The sequence below is a fragment of the Nyctereutes procyonoides genome, unplaced genomic scaffold (genome assembly GCF_905146905.1).
Source record: "Nyctereutes procyonoides isolate TBG_1078 unplaced genomic scaffold, NYPRO_anot_genome, whole genome shotgun sequence".
Lineage (NCBI taxonomy): Eukaryota > Metazoa > Chordata > Mammalia > Carnivora > Canidae > Nyctereutes > Nyctereutes procyonoides.
The window spans coordinates 49,747,308-49,766,944 of NW_026575140.1; the positions used below are offsets into that span (position 1 = coordinate 49,747,308).

The window sequence follows — 19,637 nt, forward strand, 5'->3', positions numbered from 1 at the left end:
AAGGCAGATGCTCAACCACTGAGCCACCCACACATCCCTATTAAGGATAGTAACTCTGTCCTGTCGAGTTTTTTCTGTTCCCTTACTCATCTATAGAGTTCAGAGTTTTGAGTATTTTTATTTGTTTATTTTAATTAAAAAGAAACGTGAAACTAAAATTTGTATAGTTTAAAGAATAAAGAGAAGAACAGGCAATAATCCAACACTAACAATACCTTTGCAGCCTGTGTGTGTCTTGCCCCTGTCCCATTCCCCTTCCTACCCCAGAGACAATGTACTACTCAATCTTGGGTAGTTTGTGCAGGTTTCTTTTTAAGATTTATATAAATGGGGATGCCTGGGTGGCATATAGTTGGTTAAGTGGCTGACTCTTGGTTTTAGCTCAGGTCATGATATCAGGGTCCTGGGATTGGAGCCCCATGTCGGACTCTGCGCTCAGTTGGGGTATCTGCTGGAGGTTCTCTCTCTCCCTCTTCCTCTGCCCCTTCTGCACACATATGTGCTCTATCTCTAAAATACATAAATAAATCTTTAAAAAAATTAAAATTGATGTAAATGAATCACACAGTATGACTTGCACTTACTTTCCTTTAATCTTTTTGGAGTTAGATCTGAGTTTGTTTTTGTATATTTCCTTTGCTTTTATTAATTCTAAATAACTATCTAGACTTACTTAGAATAGCTTATTCTATATGCCAGGTTTTCTAGGATTTGAATAGAGGCAAGTGAGGCAGAAGTTCCTGCTTTCGGAGCTTAACACTTTGGTATTTTTCAACTTTGAAACCAGATAAATATTCAGATCTTTAAAGTTTCTTTTTCCTTACTTCTAAACTGTTTTTTTTTTTTTTTTAAGATTTTATTTATTTATTCATGAGAGACACACACACAGAGAGAGAGGCAGAGACCCAGGCAGAGGGAGAAGCAGGCTCCATGCAGGGAGCCTGACGTGGGACTCGATCCTGGGTCTCCAGGATCACACCCTGGGCTGAAGGCAGCGCCAAACCGCCGAGCCACCTGGGCTGCCCTATTTCTAAACTGTTAACATAACTTTTTAACACATCTGAGGTTTATTTTGGTGTGATATTGGTGACTACTTTCTTAAAGATGATCATCTCTCAGTGTTACATGCTTACTATAAATTAGTGTATGCTTGTGTTTTGGGGTTTTCCATTCGATTCATTCATCTGTTGGCTCTTATAACAGTATGCGTTGTTTGAATTATATGGTAGCATACATTTGAGTTATATAGTAAACAGATTTCACACATGCTTCTTTTGTAAAATTCCCTCCCATTTTATTTTCACTCAATTTTTACATGAATTTTAGATCATTTTGTCAAATCCCCAAAGTGCTTTGAGACTGAGTTATTAGATTTGCATTATGGTTTTTTTATCTTTTATTTAAAGATTTTCTTTATTTGAGAGGAGAGGCCAAGTGCCTGAGATTTACATTATATTTTTAAATGAATTTGGGAGATTGCCATCTGAACAAGTTAGCATGTCGCTGCAAGTAGCAAAAAAATTCAATTGAGTTAAGCAGTAGGGGCACTTACTATCTCATGTAACTGGCAGTTTAGTGAAAAAGGGCAGGCTGTTAAGTTACTCCACACCTGGCTCATGGAAATCCTGAAGGAGGAGATTCTATCCATCCTTCCTCATTGGTATTCTCCATGTGTTTAGGCTTTCTCTTTGTATTCCCCTTATGGTTGAAAAGTGACTGTATTAGGTTCCAGAAATCTCATCCAGAAATGGCAATGTGCAGAGGAAGAGGAAACTTCTTTGGTGTTTTTCTTAGAATCAAGGTAATCTTTACTACAAATTACCATGTAGATTTATCCTTACTTCTCATTGGTTACATTGGAATTTGGTTACATGGCATTTCTAACCCAGGCCTTGACAGAAGTGAGATTAGCATGACTTTCTAAAACCGATCAGGATCCATTCTTAACAGAGGATGAGATTCCTCTTTGCTTGAATCATGTGAAAAAAGGTGTGCGTGCTAGAACAGACAACAGCTCTGCTAACAAGAGTAGTCACTCAGCTACACTATCTTTGCAACACAGGCACACCTCAGAGGTCTCATGGGTTTAGTTCCAGACCACTGCAGTTAAGTGAATATTGAATACAGTGGGTCAAATGAATTTGTTTCCTAGTGCATATAAAACCTTACATTTAAAAAAAAAATTTTACATTTACAATGTTCAGTAGCATTATGTTTAACAAATGTACATACCCTTAAAAATGTACATATCCTAATTGAAAAATACTTTATTGCTAAAAACTGTTAACTGTCATGTAAACTTTCAGGGAGTCATCATCTTTTTGGTGATGGAGGGTCTTGCCTTAGTGTTGATGGCTGCTGATGGATCAGAGTGGTGGTCACTGAAGGTTAGGGTTATGGTAGCAATTTTTAAAAATAAGATAATGAAGTTTGCTGCATTGGTTGACTATTCCTTTCACGAACAATTTCCCTGTAGCATGAGATGCTGTTTGATAGCATTTTAGCCCCAGTAGAACTTCTTTGAAATTAGAGTCAATCCTCTCAAACCCTGCTGCTCCTGCACCAAGTTAATGTAATATTCAGAATCCTTTGTTGTCATTTCAAGAATTTTCTTTTCTTTCTTTTTTTTTTTTTTTTTTTTTTTATTTCAAGAATTTTCACAGCATCTTTACCCGGAATGGATTCCATTTTAAGAAACCACTTTCTTTGCTTATTTCATCCATTCAAGTTGTATCATGAGATTGCACCCATTCAGTCACTTTTCAGGCTCTGCTTTTTTTTTTCTTTTTTTGGTAAGATTTTATTATTTATTAGAACGATCAGTGGGGAGGGACAGAGGGAGAGAGAGAGAGAAACCAACTCCCTGCTGAGCAGGCAACCTGTCATGGGGCAGATGCTCAACCACTGAGCCACCCAGGCACCCCATAAGATTAAAAAAAAAAAAGAAGAATTAATTAATTAATTTGAGAGAAAGAGAGAACACATAGCGGGAGGGCCAGAGGGAAAGAATCTCAAGTGGACTCCAAAGCTGAGTGTGGAGTCTGATTAAGGATTCCATCTCATGACTCTGAGATCACAACCTGAGCAGAAATCAAGAGTCGGAGGCTTAACTGAGGACACCACCCAGGTGCATGTCCCTCAGGCTCCACCTCTGCTTCTAGTTCTCTTGCTATTTCTATCACATGTTTAGTTACTTCCTGCACAGAACTCTTAAACCCGTTGAAGTCATCCATAGGGTTGGAATTAAGTTCTTCCAAACTGCTGTTCATGTTGATATTTTGACCTCTTCCCATGAATGACAAAATTCTTAATGGCATCCAGAATGGTGAATCCTTTCCAGAAGGTTTTCAGTTTACTTTGCACAAATCCATCAGCAGAATCCCTATCTGTGGCAGCTATAGCTTTGTGAAATAAATTATATATATATATATATATATATATATATATATATATATATATATATATATTCATGAAAGACACAGAAAGGCAGAGATATAGGCAGAGGGAGAAGCAGGCTCTCTGTAGAGAGCCTGATGGGGGACTCAATTCTAGGGCCCCGGGATCACGATCTGAGCCAACAGCAGATGCTCAACCACTGAGCCTCTCAGGGCCCCTGAAATGTATTTTTTAAATAAAAAGACTGGAAAGTTGAAATCAATCCTTGATCCATAGGCTGCAGAATGAAAGTTGTATTAGGCCTGAAAACAAGATAAATCTCACTGTGCATCTCTGTCAGAGCTCTTGGGTGACCCAGGTGCATTGTTAATGAGCAGGAATATTTTAAAAGGAATCTTTTTTTCTGAGCAGTAGGTCTCAACAGTGAACATAAGATATCCAGTAAATTATGTTATAAACAGATATGGTGTCATCCAGGCTTTGTTGTTCCATTGATAGAACACAGGCAGAGTAGATTTAACATAATTGTTAAGGGCTTTAGGATTTGGGGAGTGGTAAGTGAGCATTGACTTCAACATAAAATAAATCACTAGCTGCATGAGCTCCAGTAAGGGAGTCAACCGGTCCTTTGAGGCTTTGAAGCTAGGCATTGACTGCTCCCCTCTAGCTCTGAAAGTCCTGGATGGCCTCTTTGTCCAATAGAATGCTGTTTGGTCTACATGGAAAATCTGTTAGTGTAGTGTAGTTGTTCAGTGTAGTGTATTAATTATCTTAATATCTAGAATCTTCTGGTTAAATTAATTATCTTAATGAAGATCTAGAATCTTCTGGGTTATATTCCTTTCTCAGTTCTTTATTTCCTCTCTTTAAGAGATTGTTTTTCCCCCATTGATTGCTTTCTCCTTTCCTTGAGCTGAAAGTTTCATTCATTTTCATGTTTTAATAATCAAAACACTTCTGGGAAGTGGAACTATTTTTGGTCACGTATTTGGTGTCATGAATGTTGGAAGTCCAGAGTTTGAGTTTGAATTCTGGCTCGTTTACTTCTTACAGTGTGACTGCAGACAAGATATGTAACTTCTTTCCTTGGTTTCCTCATGAATGGAACAGGAATAAGAGTAGAACCTATGTCTACCTAGTAGAGTTCTTAGGGGAGTTAGATGCTCCAGGACTCTGGCCAGCACTCATTAAGTACTCTGCAAGAGTTTGCTGGAATGTGATGCCTTCATTGATTTGTTAAATTTGTTTACATTGTGTTTACTACTCTCAATTTATGTAGGACCTTCCTGACTGGTTTCTCTCTCCTGCTTGGTTTGGGTTTGTTTTGCTCCTTTTCATGTTTGTTTGGTGGAAGATCAGGTTGTTGGTTTAAATCTTTCTTTTCTGATACGGACATTTACAACTGTAAATTTCCCTCTCATTTTAGCTGCATCCTGTAAACTTTGGTATCTTGTGTTTTCATTTATCTCAAAGTATTTTCTCATTTTCTTTGTGATTTCTTCTTTGATCCTTGGGATATTTTGGAGCGTGTTGATTAATTTTCATATATGTATAAATTTCCAGTGTTTCCTTGTCTTGCTGATTTTTAAGCTCATCCCATTGTGATCAGAAAAATACTTTATATGATTGCAGTACTTTTATTTTTATTTATTTGTTTTAAATTTTTTTATTTGAGAGAGTGACAGCATACTCTGTCAGAGTCGGGGAAGGCAGAGGGAGAGGAAGAAGCAGGCTCTCTGCTGAGCAGGGAGCTGTACCTGGGAGATCCCAGGGTCCCGGGATCATGACTTGAGCTAAAGGCAGATGCTCAAGCCGACTGAGCCGCCCAGATGCCCCGATTTCAGTTCTTTTGCATGTATTGAGACTTGTTTTATGGTCCTAGTGTATGATTTGTCCTAGACACTGTTGCATGTACATTTGAGAAGAATGTGTATGCCTTTGTTGTTGGGTGGAGTGTTCTATATATGTTGGATAGATCCAGTTGGCCTAAAGTATTGTTCAGGTCCTGTGTCCTTGCTGATTTTGTCTAATTCTAGACAAGATAGTTTGGCTTTGTGATTTTTTTTTTCTTCATACATGTTTTTATGCTGTTTAAACAGTCCTAGATACGTATCGTCATTGTGAGCTACCCTGCACTAGAAAACAAAGTTTTGTTTTTCTAAAACAAAACCCAATACTTTGGTCACAAATTTGTTTTACATTGATTATCTTACGATTAAACTTTTAAAACTCATTTTCTTTTTTGTGTCTTTTGTAGGAGTCTATGTTTAGATTTAATCTAAACCTAATCTGAATATCATTGTCTTGTTATACAAAATCTCAAAGTCTGTTTGAAATCAGCATTGAGAGTGATGTTTGGTCTAATTTTTGTTTTTTTTTTGTTTAGTTTTTAATTTTTAAAAAAATTTTTAAGAGATTTTCTTTTTATTTATTCATGAGAGACACAGAGAGAGAGAGGCAGAGACACAGGCAGTGGGAGAAGCAGGCTCCACGCAGGGAGCCCGATGTGGGACTCAATCCCGGGCTAATTTTCACACGTAAAAAACAGATGCTTTCAGGGGCACCTGGGTGGCTCAGTCAGTTAAGCGCTGCCCTCAGCTCAGGTTAAGATCCTGGAATCCTGGGATCTAGGCCCTGTTGGGCTCCCTGCTCAGCGGGGAGCCTGCTACTTCCTCTCCTCTGCCCCTCCCCTCCCCTGCTCATGCTCTCTCATGCTTTCTCTCAATTAAATAAATAAAATCTTTTTAAAAAATGGTTCCATTTTTGTTAACTTTGTTCTCTGTTCCTGCCATAGAGACTTTCTCCTCACTAAACTTCCTTCCATTTACAATTTGGAAGGATGGCGTACATAGGGCTCTCAGTTGCTTCTGTAAGATGAGAGGAGTACAGTAAAGCATTCTTCTGCCTTTCCCTTTCTCTACTTGTTTTTTCTCTATGATCGCAATTTTAGACTTACTGGGATTTATTGCAGAAAATTTTGCAGACAACTTATTTGCCTTCTTTTGGGGATAGCTTGTTCATGATGGATTGCTTTGTAGGAGTTGGGAGGTTTTGTTAGCATAAGGTTAGGGGGCTTAATCTCTTTCTGAATGTTGCTTGGTCTGTGATGAACCTTCATTTCTGAGATTCAGGTCTTGTGAGCTTCTGAATACATCTCTGTGAACATTGCTTCTACTTAGTGTGTGGTCTTTTATCCAGGTGTGTCTGTTATTGAAATATCTGCCTCTCTCTTCTCTTTATATTTATTCTCCTTTATATTTATTCTTTCCCTCAGCTTCTTTATATTTTGGGAATTTCTCCAGTTTATAGTACATATTATTGTCTTAAACATTCAGAAAAGTTCTGTGGCTTTTTTTTTTTTAAAGATTTCAAACAAAAATGAAATGTAGTGACTTTCACAGATAACTGTATACCTTCCCCCTTCACTTTGTCAAATTTAAGTATTTACCGTATGTGCTCAGAATTCTTTTTTTTTTTTTTCTAAGTTTAATCCCAGGCGTATTCCCACTTGGTGTAAATACTATTCTGATTTTGGTGGGTTTTTGTTTGTTCTTTTAATTTGGTTTTGATCTTTATCATTCTTAGGCCTGTTTATTACAGTTGTATGTATCAGTAAACAATATAAAGTGAGGCTAGTATGTTTTTAAACTTTCTTAAAGATTTTATTTATTTGAGAACCACAAGGTCGGGGGAAGCAGGCGCTGAGGGAGAGGGAGAAGCAAACTCCTCATCTAGCAGGGAGCCCAATATGGGGCTAAATCCCAGAACCCAAAAGTCAGAAGGCAGACGTTTAACTGACTGAGCTACGTAGGCGCCCCAGTGTGTTTTCAAACTTTATATGAATGGTATCATATTATACACTTGTTTCTGCAGTTTCTTACTCAGCATTATTTTGTTGAGATTTATCCATGTTGATACTTAATGCATCAGTTTTCCTCTCACAAAGGCCTGTTTCCTTGCCAAACCGCATGTCTGCTGGGTTGTATCTGTCAAGAAGGGGTGACTCCCTCTAATTGGTCCACTGTGGTAGGGGGTAAGGGTAAGGAGTGATACAAGCTAGCGATGGCCCTAATTGGTCCATTCCCTCCAACTGTGGTCTAGTATCCCACCGGATGAATGTTGTACCGTGGGAAATAATAGCCCCTTGAACCTTCTTGAACCCATGTCTCTGTGCAGGCATGGGAACTACTCTCTCCGGAATGTACCTAAGAGTGGAATTGCTGGGGGGCGTATGCTAGGTATTACCAGTTTGCTTATCAATGTGGTTTTACCAGTTTACATATTCACTAGCAGTGTGTTTGTGTTGTTGCTTTGTATATTTGTTGTTGTTGGACTTTGTTTTTTGATGATCTGGTGGGTGTGAAATGGAATTTCATTGTGGTTTCAGTGTTTTTTTCTGATTGCCAGAGAATCAGAACATCTTTTCATGTATTATTGACCATTTGGATTTCCTGCTCTGAAAACTGTCTCTTTATATCCTTTGCGTATCTTCTTTTGAAGGGTTGTCTTTTTAAAATGATTTATGAGTTCTTATGTATTTTAGCCAAATACATAAATTTATATTTTGTAGGTTACATATCTTTTTGTGTTCGTCTTTTCACTCGAGGGCATTTCATATATAGAGATTAAACTTTGGATGTGATAGAATCAGTTTATTTTTGGTTTCATTGTATCTCTTCTATTTTTAGTTCAGTACCTTTATGTTTTTAATTATTGATTTTTATTTGTGCATTCATTCAAGCAGTCCTCCAAGAAATATTTTTTGAATGCCTGTTATGTGCCAGACACGTTACTAGGTACTGAGAGACAGCGGTCAATAAAAGGCAATTGCTACCTTGTGGAGCTCAATTTCTAGTGGAGGAGAAACACATAATAAACACTGTCTATTCCAATAAATGATAGTATATACAAAGATGATGAAGTGCTATGGAGACATGTATGTGAGGGGATGTGTGCACAGGGAATGTGTAGGGGGCTGTACAGTGTCATATACAGGGGTCCAGGAAGGCCTCATTGTTAAGAAGCTTGAAGAATGGGAGGGAATAAGCCATGCCGCAGTCTCTAAAGGAAGAAAATTCTAGGCAAAGGAAGAACACGTGCAAGGCTCTTAGGTGGACCATATTGGACACATAAGGAATTACTCAAAAACCTACTTAGTTTATAGTCTTGGATTAGTTGATTATCTAAAATTCTTGAGGGTAAGGCTCATTTTTTATTGTCTGCTGATGCTCCTTTATTGTGAAGTTTCACGCTTAGTTTGGATGATAAATTCATTTGTTGCAGGGTTTTAGCTGGAAGATGAGACTCTGGGATGGTTTTTATTCCAGGCACTCAGGTTCAAGCCGAAATAGATGCTTAAACGTAGACCTCAAGCTCCATATGGCTCAGGCCTATGATTAGAGATTTCTATGGTGCTCCTTCTCCCATCTAGATCCCAGTCTGGCCTATGCAAGCTTCCCTGTGGTTCCTGGTGAGGACAGGGTATGGGCAGGCGGCACACAAAGCCTATGACACTCATTCTGGTTTATGCAAGGAGCTTCAGATCCAATTCTCTGATTTGCAAAAGTTGAAGAACTCAGTTCTGGATCACAGACACTCAGGCCACCCCACAAAACCAACACAAACTGGGCTTTTGTGGTGTCAAGTCCTCCCCGCTTTCTACTCTGGGTTTTATCTTACTGCTGTTGTTCAGCCCTTGGGATTTCCTTCTCAGGGAGCTCTGGTGTGCATTAAAGGATAGACTTTATCTCACTTTCAAAGCAGAGGATTTCCAGATCACGTCATTATTACTAGAACCAAAAGCCTCTATTCAGAACCTATATCTTATCTCATTCCTTTTAGTCTGTGTTTATATAAGCCTAATATGATAGATTAAATACAATGATCCATCCTTTCTCATATTCCTGGAAAAATTGTTGCTTGCTCATTTCCTTTGTGCATTTGACAATTCCATTTGCTGATATTTTGAGTAAGAATTCCTGTGCTGAATCTTGTTTGTTTCGTGGACAGATTTGAGGTAGCTTACCTTTTTCTCTGGTTAGAAATAACTTGTAAAAAGAATTACTTATAATAAGTTTGAAGAAATAAATATGACTTCCTTTTCAGATTCAAATAAAACTTTGGGGGAAGCTCTATCTGAACAACAACCCCAGTGTATGTCTCGGTTGTTAGTGGCTATCTGATTTGTTCTTGTCTAATTTCTAGCAGTTTTTATAGTAATATTTCAAGAAACTATATTTTAAATGTTACTGCTTAGAAAAGGAATTCTTTTGGTACTTTATTAAAGCTGTGAAGTTCTCTCTTGGCCATATGCTAAAGGTTTTATTATGGAGCCTTTTTTATTTCTCCCTTAGTCTTGTTTTTAGAGAAGTAGATTCTCCAGAAATTATTTTCATTTTTCATACTACAAAGTGTGATATGAATTTAAAATGCATTTTTTAACAATGAAAAAAATACTATAGCTAAAATTTTACCTCATAAATTACTTCTATAAAGCTTCACCATCTTTTTTTCCGTTCTGGTTAATTTCCATTGTTGACCACAGTGGTGATGGTTTTCCACTGGAATTACCTGTCACTTTATCATACTTTCTAACCATAAAATGTAAAAAGAACTTTTTTTAAAATATAGAAATAGTTGAAGAGAATTAATAGAAATCCCAGAAATAGGAGTCGGCAGTCATTTTTGAAGCATAGAATTTCCAGAGTTGGAATAATTATACATTGTTTTGTGATATTTTTGTTATATGGCAAACAGGCTTTGCCTTTAAACATTCTTGAAGAACATGTGTTTAGGTCTGAGTCTTCTCACTGTTATAAATTAGTTCCCGAACTTTTGTTTGTACTTGACAGGAACATAGCTTTGTCTCATTCTTCTCATTTTCAGCTGCCTTTTTTTCCATTAGATTATCTCGCAGTACTGTTAATGTTAAGCTGCTTCTTGATTCTAGAAGCTTTTGCTCAGCATTTTTGCTCATAGTTAGATATTTGGTTTCAGTGTTCCTTCCTGATGTGGGATCTTTATGTGTAGTAGATAGCTGGAGCCATCTTCTCTTTGCTTTTTTGTATTTATCCATAAATTTATGTATACTTTTTGTTATTTATGAAAATAACTTTTGTGTTTTTTGAAAGTATATTCTTAAGGCAGTCTATTTAAAACTGCCCCTAGTTTGGTTTTATTAGATGATTATAGATCTTTTGTGTATAATTAAGTCAGAGCAAGTCACTTTGGATTTCTGCTTTGCATTGTTTCTTAACTTTTACCCTCTGATGATGTGTCCACAGCTGTCTTCACCCACTCCATGTGCTTGGCCTTTTTAAACACTCTCTTCAATAATTGGTCATCCTGTTACTTGACTCCATAGCCGTCTTTAAATTCTGTCTGCCTTTTGTACGTTTCCTGAAACTTTGAGGGTAGGGAAGGAAAGGTGTTTCATGTGAATTTGCCATCAGATAAACCCAACCAAACATCATCATCAGTCGGGTGTGTCATGGTTTGGTTGCCTAAGTTCATCTGTGGTAAACACTTTTGTGAATGTTCATTTTGAGCTGAGCCGGGCACAGAATCTCCCTGCAGTCTAGGTCATCACGGTGTCCGTGTTACTTGTGTCTTACCTCTCGGGTCTTTACTTGTGGGCTTGCTTCTCATACCTGTTCTTGAGGTCTGCATGCTCTGCTTCATGTGGCAGTAGGTGTTTTAAGTTGGTTCCTTTTCAGACATTGTGTAGTCAATGTTGTAATTTGTCCAGAGTTACTATATCATTGCAGCCTTTAATCATCTTCTTCACCAAATGGGAGTAACTGTTCTTTCAGTTGGCTTGTGACTTTCTAGTTCAGGATTCTGAGTGTTTTCTGGTCTCTTCCCACACTGCCCTTTTTGCACCTGAGAACACTTTCATTTGCCCTATACTTTCTCGGTTGTTCACTCATTCTTGGAATTTATCTTACTTGTTTCTGCTAAATACAGTTTCAACTTAAAAATAATACTTCGTATCTTAAGGTATGGACTCAAAGTCTCACTTAAAATGTGGGGGAAAGCAGGGCGCCTGGCTCGCCTAGTCAGTAAGAGCGTGCAACTCTTGATCTTGGGGTTGTAAGTTCTCCATGTTGGTGCAGATTATTACTTCAAAAAAATAAAATCTTTAAAAGAAAAATGTGAGGAAAAGTTTGTCATTTAATTGGATATTGCAATATTGTGATTTTAAGATGTGGTCATTCAGATGACCAAAATCTATTTCTCATATATACTTGGTCTTTGTCCACAGTTCTGGCTCAGGGCTCCTTAAACCCATGGGTGGATTTCTTGTGTTGAGTGATAAAAGGTGTCTTTTGTTATGTTAATGAGACTTTGGGACATCACCTAAAAGATGCGTGTCTAGAGGTCCAGCCCTATAGTTAGAGGATTGAATGTTCATTTCCAACCCCTGACCTGGTGGGGGCTGTAGGTTTAATCAACCACCAGTGGTCGGTAATTTAATCATCATGACTGTGTAATGGAGCCTCCATGCAAACCCAGACAGAGCTCAGAGATTCTGGGTTGATGAACGTGTGGAGGTGCTGGGACAGTTGGTGCTCTTAGAGAGGGCATAGAAGCTTTGTGCCCCTTCCCACGTACTTTGCACCGTGCATCTTTTCCATCTGGCTGTTTCTGAGTTATGTCCTTGTATAATAAACAGTAATCTAGTAAGTAAAATGTTCTGAGTTTTGTGAGCTGCTCTAGCAAATGAACATAACCAAAGGAGGAAGTCCCAGGAACCTCTGATTTGTAGCTAGTTGGTCAGAAGCACAGGTGATAACCTGGACGTGCAGTTGGCATCCTTAGTCGGAGGGGGTCGTACTGGCAACTCCAGTGTGTAGCTCTCTGGTGGGCAGACGCACGGGGCTTGTGACTAGTGTCTGATGCAGGAAGGGGGTGTGGTCTGGTAGGACTGAACCCTTAACCTGTGGTATCTGATACTGTGTCTGGGCAGATAGTGTCACAGCTGATGAATTCTCAGACACCAGGAGGTGTCTGAGAATTGCTTCTTGGGGAAACACGTCCTCCCTCCCCACCACAACACACTGAAATTTTTGTGGGCCTTGGTAACAAGCAAGAGGTTAAAGAAGCTTGGTCAGTTCTTTGCCTCACTTTCTGTATTGTGCTTATATGCCAGCAATGCTCTTATTTCCTTCTTAGTGGAAGAGAAAGCCAGCACCCACCTCCTCCTGGGCATGTGCTTAGACACCTATGCTCGCTACCTTCTGTTCTCCAAGCAGCCGTCACAGGCACAGAGGATGTATGAAAAAGCACTGCGGATTTCTGAAGAAATGCTAGGAGAAAGACACCCACAGGTAAGGGAGAAGAGCAGCAAGAGGAACCAGAAAACAAAGCTTTCAGAATATCCAGGTGTGAAATGCCACACTCACTGGGGACAGATCTACAGCAATGGTCCTAGCTGTTTCCCTCTGTGCCCCAGCCCATTCCTTTTCCTGTCTCCACTCTCCTACCCCCAACTCCTTGGTTCAAAAAGGATTTGAGGGGCGCCTGGCAGGCTCAGCCAAGAGAGCGTGCGACTCTTGATCTTGAAGTCAAGAGTTTGAGTTTCACGTTGTGCGTGCGTAGAGATTTCTTTAAAAAAATTTTTTTCTTTTAAAGGATTTGAGACCTCACATCAATTACTGGGTCTGCCCAGAGCATTCTGCAGGCATATTGGTTTACACAGCAGAGCAGCCTTTCCAAACAGTAGATTGAGCCGGGCACTGGTGCTTCCAGGCCTTCAGGGTACACGGCCCAGTGCTCTGGAATCCTGAATCTTAGTGAGAATCTTAGGAGGAACAGGTTACCATGTGAAGGTTCTTGCCTCCCTCACCCCACAGGTAAAATGCCGGGGGCAGGTGGGGGGGGGAGAAGGAGAGAGGGACTGCACTGAAAAGTCGGAACTGCCGACATAGTATTGAACCGCACCGTGCAGAGCTGTTAGAATTCTACACTGAATGCACTGAACTGAAATCTTAGTGCTTCTCCCCTAAGTTCTTAGAGGTGAGAACTGGATCACTTGTCTGAGATTCCCTGGTACCCCCAGTGTGGGACACAGAAATTTTAACTCGACTGAACATGTCCCAAGGCCGGGTTGATGGGCAGGACAAGTCCTTGGGCTGTAATTCTCCTATCCTCAGGGGAGGTGACAGAGTCCCCTTCAGGGACTGTCACTGAGGAAGAAAAAGATAAATCTGGAATTCCAATCACAAGTACTAGAACTGAGGCTTAAAAAGGCATGACTTTAAGGGGATGAGGTGGGGTCTGCCTTAGTATCAACATTTTAAAAACTCTTAAATGGAATCTTCATAAAATCAATAATATATATTTCTTCTTCTCGATGAGTCTCAGAGTTACCAACAGGAATGACGTTATAATGTGCTGGAGGCCGGCTTCTCGGGATTGCTGAACTTTAAATGAGATCAGTTATAGCTTCTTCTTGCTGGTTGGTTGGTTGGTTTTGGTGCTTCGAATTTGATAAATAGATTAGTAAGTAATATCCTGTTCCCTAGTTTCTAGATTTGTATCGTTTTCAAGAGTCGAACTAATGCTGTCTGTTGTGTAATATGAATGATAAACGTACGCAGTTTGTTAAAGGCTGAGCCCTTCACCTTCTTTGGAATGCTAGGAAACATGAGATCTTAAGCATATATTCAGTTTGCCAAACTCCCAAGTTAATGTTGAATCTGCATTGCTATTTTTTTTTAAATGGCTGTTTTTTCTCTTGTGTGTAGACCATCGTGCTGATGAGTGACCTGGCTACCACCCTGGATGCACAGGGCCGCTTCGATGAGGCCTGCGTTTATGTGCAGAAGGCGTCCGACCTGGCGAGGCAGATAGAGCACCCCGAGCTGCACATGCTGCTTAGTAACCTGGCCGCCATCCTGATGCACAGAGGTAGGGCGCCACCGAAGCCAGACTGCTTTGACTTTAGGGAAGGGGGTCACTGGACGTACGAATCTGTGAAGTGGTTCTAGGGAGGGCAGTCAGGAAGCTTCAGAATTAAAAGGCTGGCTGACCATCCCCCAAAAAAGGATGTATGTTTGGTTGAAGTACCATTGTGTTCAAGTCACATAACTCCTATGGCCCTGCACTAGCCGGTGACCCCCCTGGAAGCTAGAGAAAGTGTCATCGGTGCTGTCCCTGGCCGATGGAACGGGGCCCCACTCACTGGGTGGAGGCCTGGGCCGGCTCGCAGCCTGAGCCGCTGGTCAGAAGGGGGTGAGATGAGGCAGTGACCGCCCAGCGCTTCGAAAGGACACAGCAGGTTAAACGCATACTGTCACTAGTGTTTGCTTGGCAGAATCTTGCAGAATCACTTTGAAAACCTACATTTCTCTCTGTTCTCCCTTCTCTCTGGGTTATTTTAGAACGATATGCACAAGCAAAGGAGATCTACCAGGAAGCGCTGAAGCAAGCAGAGCTGAAAAGAGATGAGGTTTCTATGCAGCACATCAGGGAAGAGTTGGCTGAGCTGTCAAGAAAAAGTAGACCTTTAACTTAATTTTATGAAGTGCTAAATCCCTTTTTGTTGTAGGGAATTTTCAGCAACAGTGATAATTCTGGTCTCAGTGACACCCAAATCAATGGCTTAATCCTTTCTCCTTGATATTCAAGTTTTGTCAACTTAGCTGTGGTGAAGGACAAGTCGTGTACACTGCCACTTTTGTCGTTTTAATGGAAAAACAACTTTCCCCTGGCTGATTCCGACTTCTAAGGACAGATGTCAAGTGAGGTGCCGTGTGTGTGCTGGTCTCAGTGTAGTGGGGTGGAGACAGTCCAGTTTTCTGTGGGTGGGTGTGTGCGGATTCAGCCAGGCATCTCTAGCCTCTGATTTTGGTCTGTTGATTTGCTACCCTCTTTTTCATTTTATCGATATCTGGCAGAGCAGAGCTACCTGTCTCATGGCAAAGAGGGATTATGGTGAGTTCTTTTTCTTCTCTATTTCATAAGCCCAGTGTGGGATGTAATGCGTAACGGAGCAAAAGTATTGTCTTGGTTTGCACCAGTGTCCAGCATGAATTCTTAAAGTAGGAATTAGGCCCTTGAAAATACACCCATTTCACTATAAATAAAAGTGAACTGTATGTTTTTAGATCTGGTGACATAGGACTATGAAAAAGAGGGGAAAAGGAATGATATGAGCTCTGGTCAGTGCTGTTGGAGCACTCCACTCCCTCTGCAGCCTGGGTCCCTGAACAGAGTCCTGTGCACGTGCCCAGGCTGCACCCCAACACCTTCGGTCTCAGGGTAGGGCCTCACAAGTGTAATGTGTAAGATACCCCCGGTAATTCCGATATGTAATGCTGGTACAGTAAGGATCACTGATCTGGATCCTAGTCCTGGCTGTTTGCATTTGGGTCTCTGTTCTCATCTATAAAGGAAGGGATCAGTGAGGTTCTCTCGGGGTCTCGGGAGAGTGTATTTGGTCAGATGACCTTGAATGAATAGACTACTGTGTTGAAAGAGCCTTATCACACTGCCTCAGATACATAAAGCGTATGCACACAAGCTAGGTAATGGATGTTCTGACCTCCGAAGTCTTGCAAAGAGCCATTTGCCTAAGGGAGAGGCGATTTTTGTAGGTGCCGTGAAGGAACACTATTACTGTTGGTAAGCCTTCGGGGGTGGGGGTGTGAGTGGGAATGATAAACAGATATTTTTGTTTCCTGTGTAAATACTGGAAGAATCCTTTCATAATAAACTAGAGACTCTACAACAACACTGTATGTATTCCGTAATCTTTGAGTTTCTCCTCCTAAGAAATAACTTACTAAAGAGTCAAGAAAAAACCAAAACGCTAGAAACCTTGAGGTCCAAATCCTCAGGGGTTAGATGAAAACTAGAATTTTATATTTTGCAGATCTAAGTTTCTTCCTGCTTCCTGCCTAAGCTCCTCTCTTACCACCCAACCAGCTCCTTTCATCAAGACTGATGAGAAATAGAATAGAAATCCAATTTTTAGCACAACCCAGTCTTAATTTATTGTTGGGGATTTTTGAAAAATTGTCAACTAGTTAGCTACTCACCATCTGCACTGAGAATGTTTTCACCTTTTCACAATTGCAGGGGTTAGTGCAAGTTAGATTTGTCACTCCAGGTTTTATTTAAGAATGTTTGAGCCTCCACAAGGTTTCAGCTCATGGTCCCGTCCCAGTGCTGAAAAAACCGTAGGTGTTCTCAGTCTCTCTGTGTGGGTGTGTCCAGGAGAGTTCATTTGCACAGTTGTAAAACAAGGTAGCAAAGCAGGAGAACGGACTTTGCTGACTGGTCTGATTTCAAAAGTGAATTGTTTAAAATAGTGTAATTTAAGTGTTTGAACTGTGTCACCAGAGTTTTCAGGGCATAAATATTTAAAAATGGAATCAGCATACCAAGATGAAAACATCATGAAACTTCCAATCATAAACATGCACCGGAAACCTGGCTGTCAGACTACTGCTCCGAACAGTATAGGAAGACCTTAATCTAGTTCTGGGGTGCTAAAAAGTCATGCACAAGGATGCAGCTTCAGAACGCTGAAATCTCAGCCTGCACAGAGGTCCTGCCTTGGCCTTCAGCTGACGTCCACGAGTCCTTGGCCACTCTCGGTGCCGGCTGCCATTTGGTCCTGCCATGCTGGACGTCCGGCCTCCCAGATGGTTTGCTCTGTAGGTAAGCCACGTGACAGTTCTGGCCTTTCAGTGTTCTGAACTAAGAAATGGAACTGGATTTTATCTCCCATTCTGAAATCTCTTCTCCCAGTAATGGCAGAGGGAACAGCAGAGCACACGTGCACTGTGATGAGATTGGAGTGGGGGAGGGGTTACAGCCATTCACTTGAGGCTCCTGGGTGGGGGGTGGGGGGGGTGGACAGTAAAAAGTTAGGCTCTCACCCAACATGTTCTCAAACACTCTTCTGATTTGGAATCGCTCAAGACCTTCAGGGTCATAGAAAAATAGTATCTCTCAGGTCTGATGACAGCATGAATTAGTGAAATCTAAGATAGTTATGTGGAACATTTAGTTACTGTTTTTCATTCACATTAGCATTTTCTGTGTATGTATGATAGAGCAGTACCAACTCTCCAAGTAGAAGGAATCTGATCACTAAATCTGCTCTAAAGCTGATGGTGAGGACCTCCAGTCTAGGAGGGTGGAGTAGCAGCAGGCGTGAAAACTTAACTCCTGGCCTGTCCTTGTCGCTTACTAACTATGTGGATGGAGCCCTGAGCCAGTACCTTCATTATCAAAACAGGGATCAGACCCCATTGCTAAGGGCGACATGAGGGTCTCAGGCCTATGAAACCTGTGACAGAGGAGGCACAGTCAGTGGTTACCACACCACTGGCTTGCTTTAGAGGTTTGAGTATTTAGAAGTCCATAAAGTGCTAATCTGTATCTAATCTGTATCATTTTGAGAGACCTCTGTCTCTCCTTTCTCATCTTCAGTGGCACCCTTCCAAAACAGTTACTGTCCTCCTGCTACAGAAGGATGTTTTTTGATGCCATGCTTTAGTGGTAAGGGGGACAAACTCAATTCAACAATCAACTGTTAAAGGATGAAACGGACCATCAAGTACCGTAATTAGTTTAAAATTCACTCTTTGAAAGTGTTTGCTCCTTGAGATTCCATGAAATGAAAAAAATTCAACGATAAACTCCTGCCCACGAGGAATCAAAGGGAGAATAAACACTGGCTCATGGTGAACAGACCAAACTGCGAGACCTCAGGATGCCGTGCAAAGTAAATCTAAGAGACTAAGAGACGGAGGAGATTCTACGCAGGTTGTTATCTTCTAACTCCACCAATAATCCCGAGCAACCTAGAGGAAAGATACTAGTTTTTCCTTTGAAACCTGAGACATCAAGAGCCTTAAATCACACATGATTTATGTGGCTATGGACAGGGTAGTCAAATTTATTTCAAAACAAAAGCTCTGTTGGGCTGCATCAGATGCAGAAGAAACTTAGGGGCATGGTTAAAGTCACCAGTGTGCATAACAGTGAGGGATGCCTCAAGCCTTTTTTTAACTTTTAAAAAATGAACTATAACATACCCATGCAGTAATATTTTTTCAGTGCTACTAATTAAAAAAAATTAAAGCCTGCACTGGAAATTTACAGTATGGCAGAATTTTGCTTCTCCTACCTTTGACCCTAATACGTAATGTACAGATTTTATGATAGGGTCTGTGTTAAAAATCTAAACATCTCCACAAGATTTGAAACATCACTGGAAATCTGAATTTAGAGAAAACAAAATTGGATAAAAGTACAATGCCCGTGACAGCCAACATTATGTAACTGGGCTGTGTGAGGTTGTTTAGAAGGCAAGGGTTAAAAAGATAGGTGCGGAGTTTGTTTTTAAAATTACCCCCAAAGTGGCTGCGCTGATTTGAACATAAGTACACCAAGTACTACAGCAAGGGGAAACACTGCAAAAAAGGTCATCTATTTACAGAAAAGTGATTTAAAGACATTATGGTTTTCTTTACAAACAGATGTAAGAACAGGAATTGTCCACTTTTTAAAAACTCTACATTTCAACCCTCCACTATTATTATAATTCACTGAACTGCCTGTGTCAAAGGCAGTCTCCCTGTCCCTCCCCCCATTTGACTCTGCAAATAAACTTCCATCATTTCTTCATCATCCGTGGTCCAGGCTCTCCTGAAAAGTCTCTGGGCACAAGTCAGAGGAGGACAGGTTTGTGACCTGCCATTAAAAATAAAACCAACAAAAACAAGAGCTCCCCACCCCACACCCTGGCCCCACCAAGACCCCTTCTCTGTGCAGTTCAGTCGTCACTATCCGACAGAGTCTCGTACTGTGCGGAGAGCAGTGGGGCAGGCTCTCGCTCCCAGATCCTGTTCTGTTGGTGAGGAGCTGCTTGGTTCACAGAAGAGGGGGCACATGCAATCGGTGTTGGTGGCGTACTGCTGAGCATCCGCATAGTCAGAGGGTTATAAGGAAACTGAGTTGAGCCTGACAAAAGAAAAACTGTTTTCACTGTCATGAGCACAGCTGCTGTTCCGAACACACAAATTCCATAAGATGGAGGAGGACACAATTATTCTACTGAAATGGTCTTGTGGCACCAAGAGCAAAATGAAACAAACATGGAAGGGCTGAGGTTTCACGACAACAGACCGTAACCTATGATAAGGCACCAGTGAGAATCTTGAAAGGCTGAGTGACACAAGTAAGCACGAGCTTAGTGTTGCTAAGCCCAGAAATGAAAGCTC

The 19,637-nt window shown here is 40.7% G+C and overlaps 2 protein-coding genes across 14 annotated transcripts in view; one reads left to right on the forward strand and one right to left on the reverse strand.

Moving 5' to 3' along the window:
* The window catches only part of TTC19 (tetratricopeptide repeat domain 19), a 39,564-nt gene that overhangs the window by 11,484 nt on the left and 8,443 nt on the right, over window positions 1-19,637 (forward strand). Inside the window, exons 8-10 of one of the 2 annotated variants that reach the window (XM_055305364.1) lie at window positions 12,571-12,725; window positions 14,145-14,307; window positions 14,781-16,134. In XM_055305364.1, coding sequence (XP_055161339.1) covers window positions 12,571-12,725; window positions 14,145-14,307; window positions 14,781-14,914 — 452 coding nt within the window. In that variant the 3' untranslated portion in view covers window positions 14,915-16,134. Of the gene's footprint in view, window positions 1-12,570; window positions 12,726-14,144; window positions 14,308-14,780; window positions 16,135-19,637 lie in introns of those variants that run through there. The other variant, XM_055305366.1, reaches the window with a different exon arrangement.
* Window positions 18,291-19,637, reverse strand: part of NCOR1 (nuclear receptor corepressor 1) — a 151,565-nt gene continuing 150,218 nt past the window's right edge. For all 12 annotated transcript variants that reach the window (XM_055305361.1, XM_055305363.1, XM_055305360.1 and 9 more), the window contains one exon: window positions 18,291-19,377. In XM_055305361.1, coding sequence (XP_055161336.1) covers window positions 19,190-19,377 — 188 coding nt within the window. In that variant the 3' untranslated portion in view covers window positions 18,291-19,189. The remainder of the gene's footprint in view (window positions 19,378-19,637) is intronic.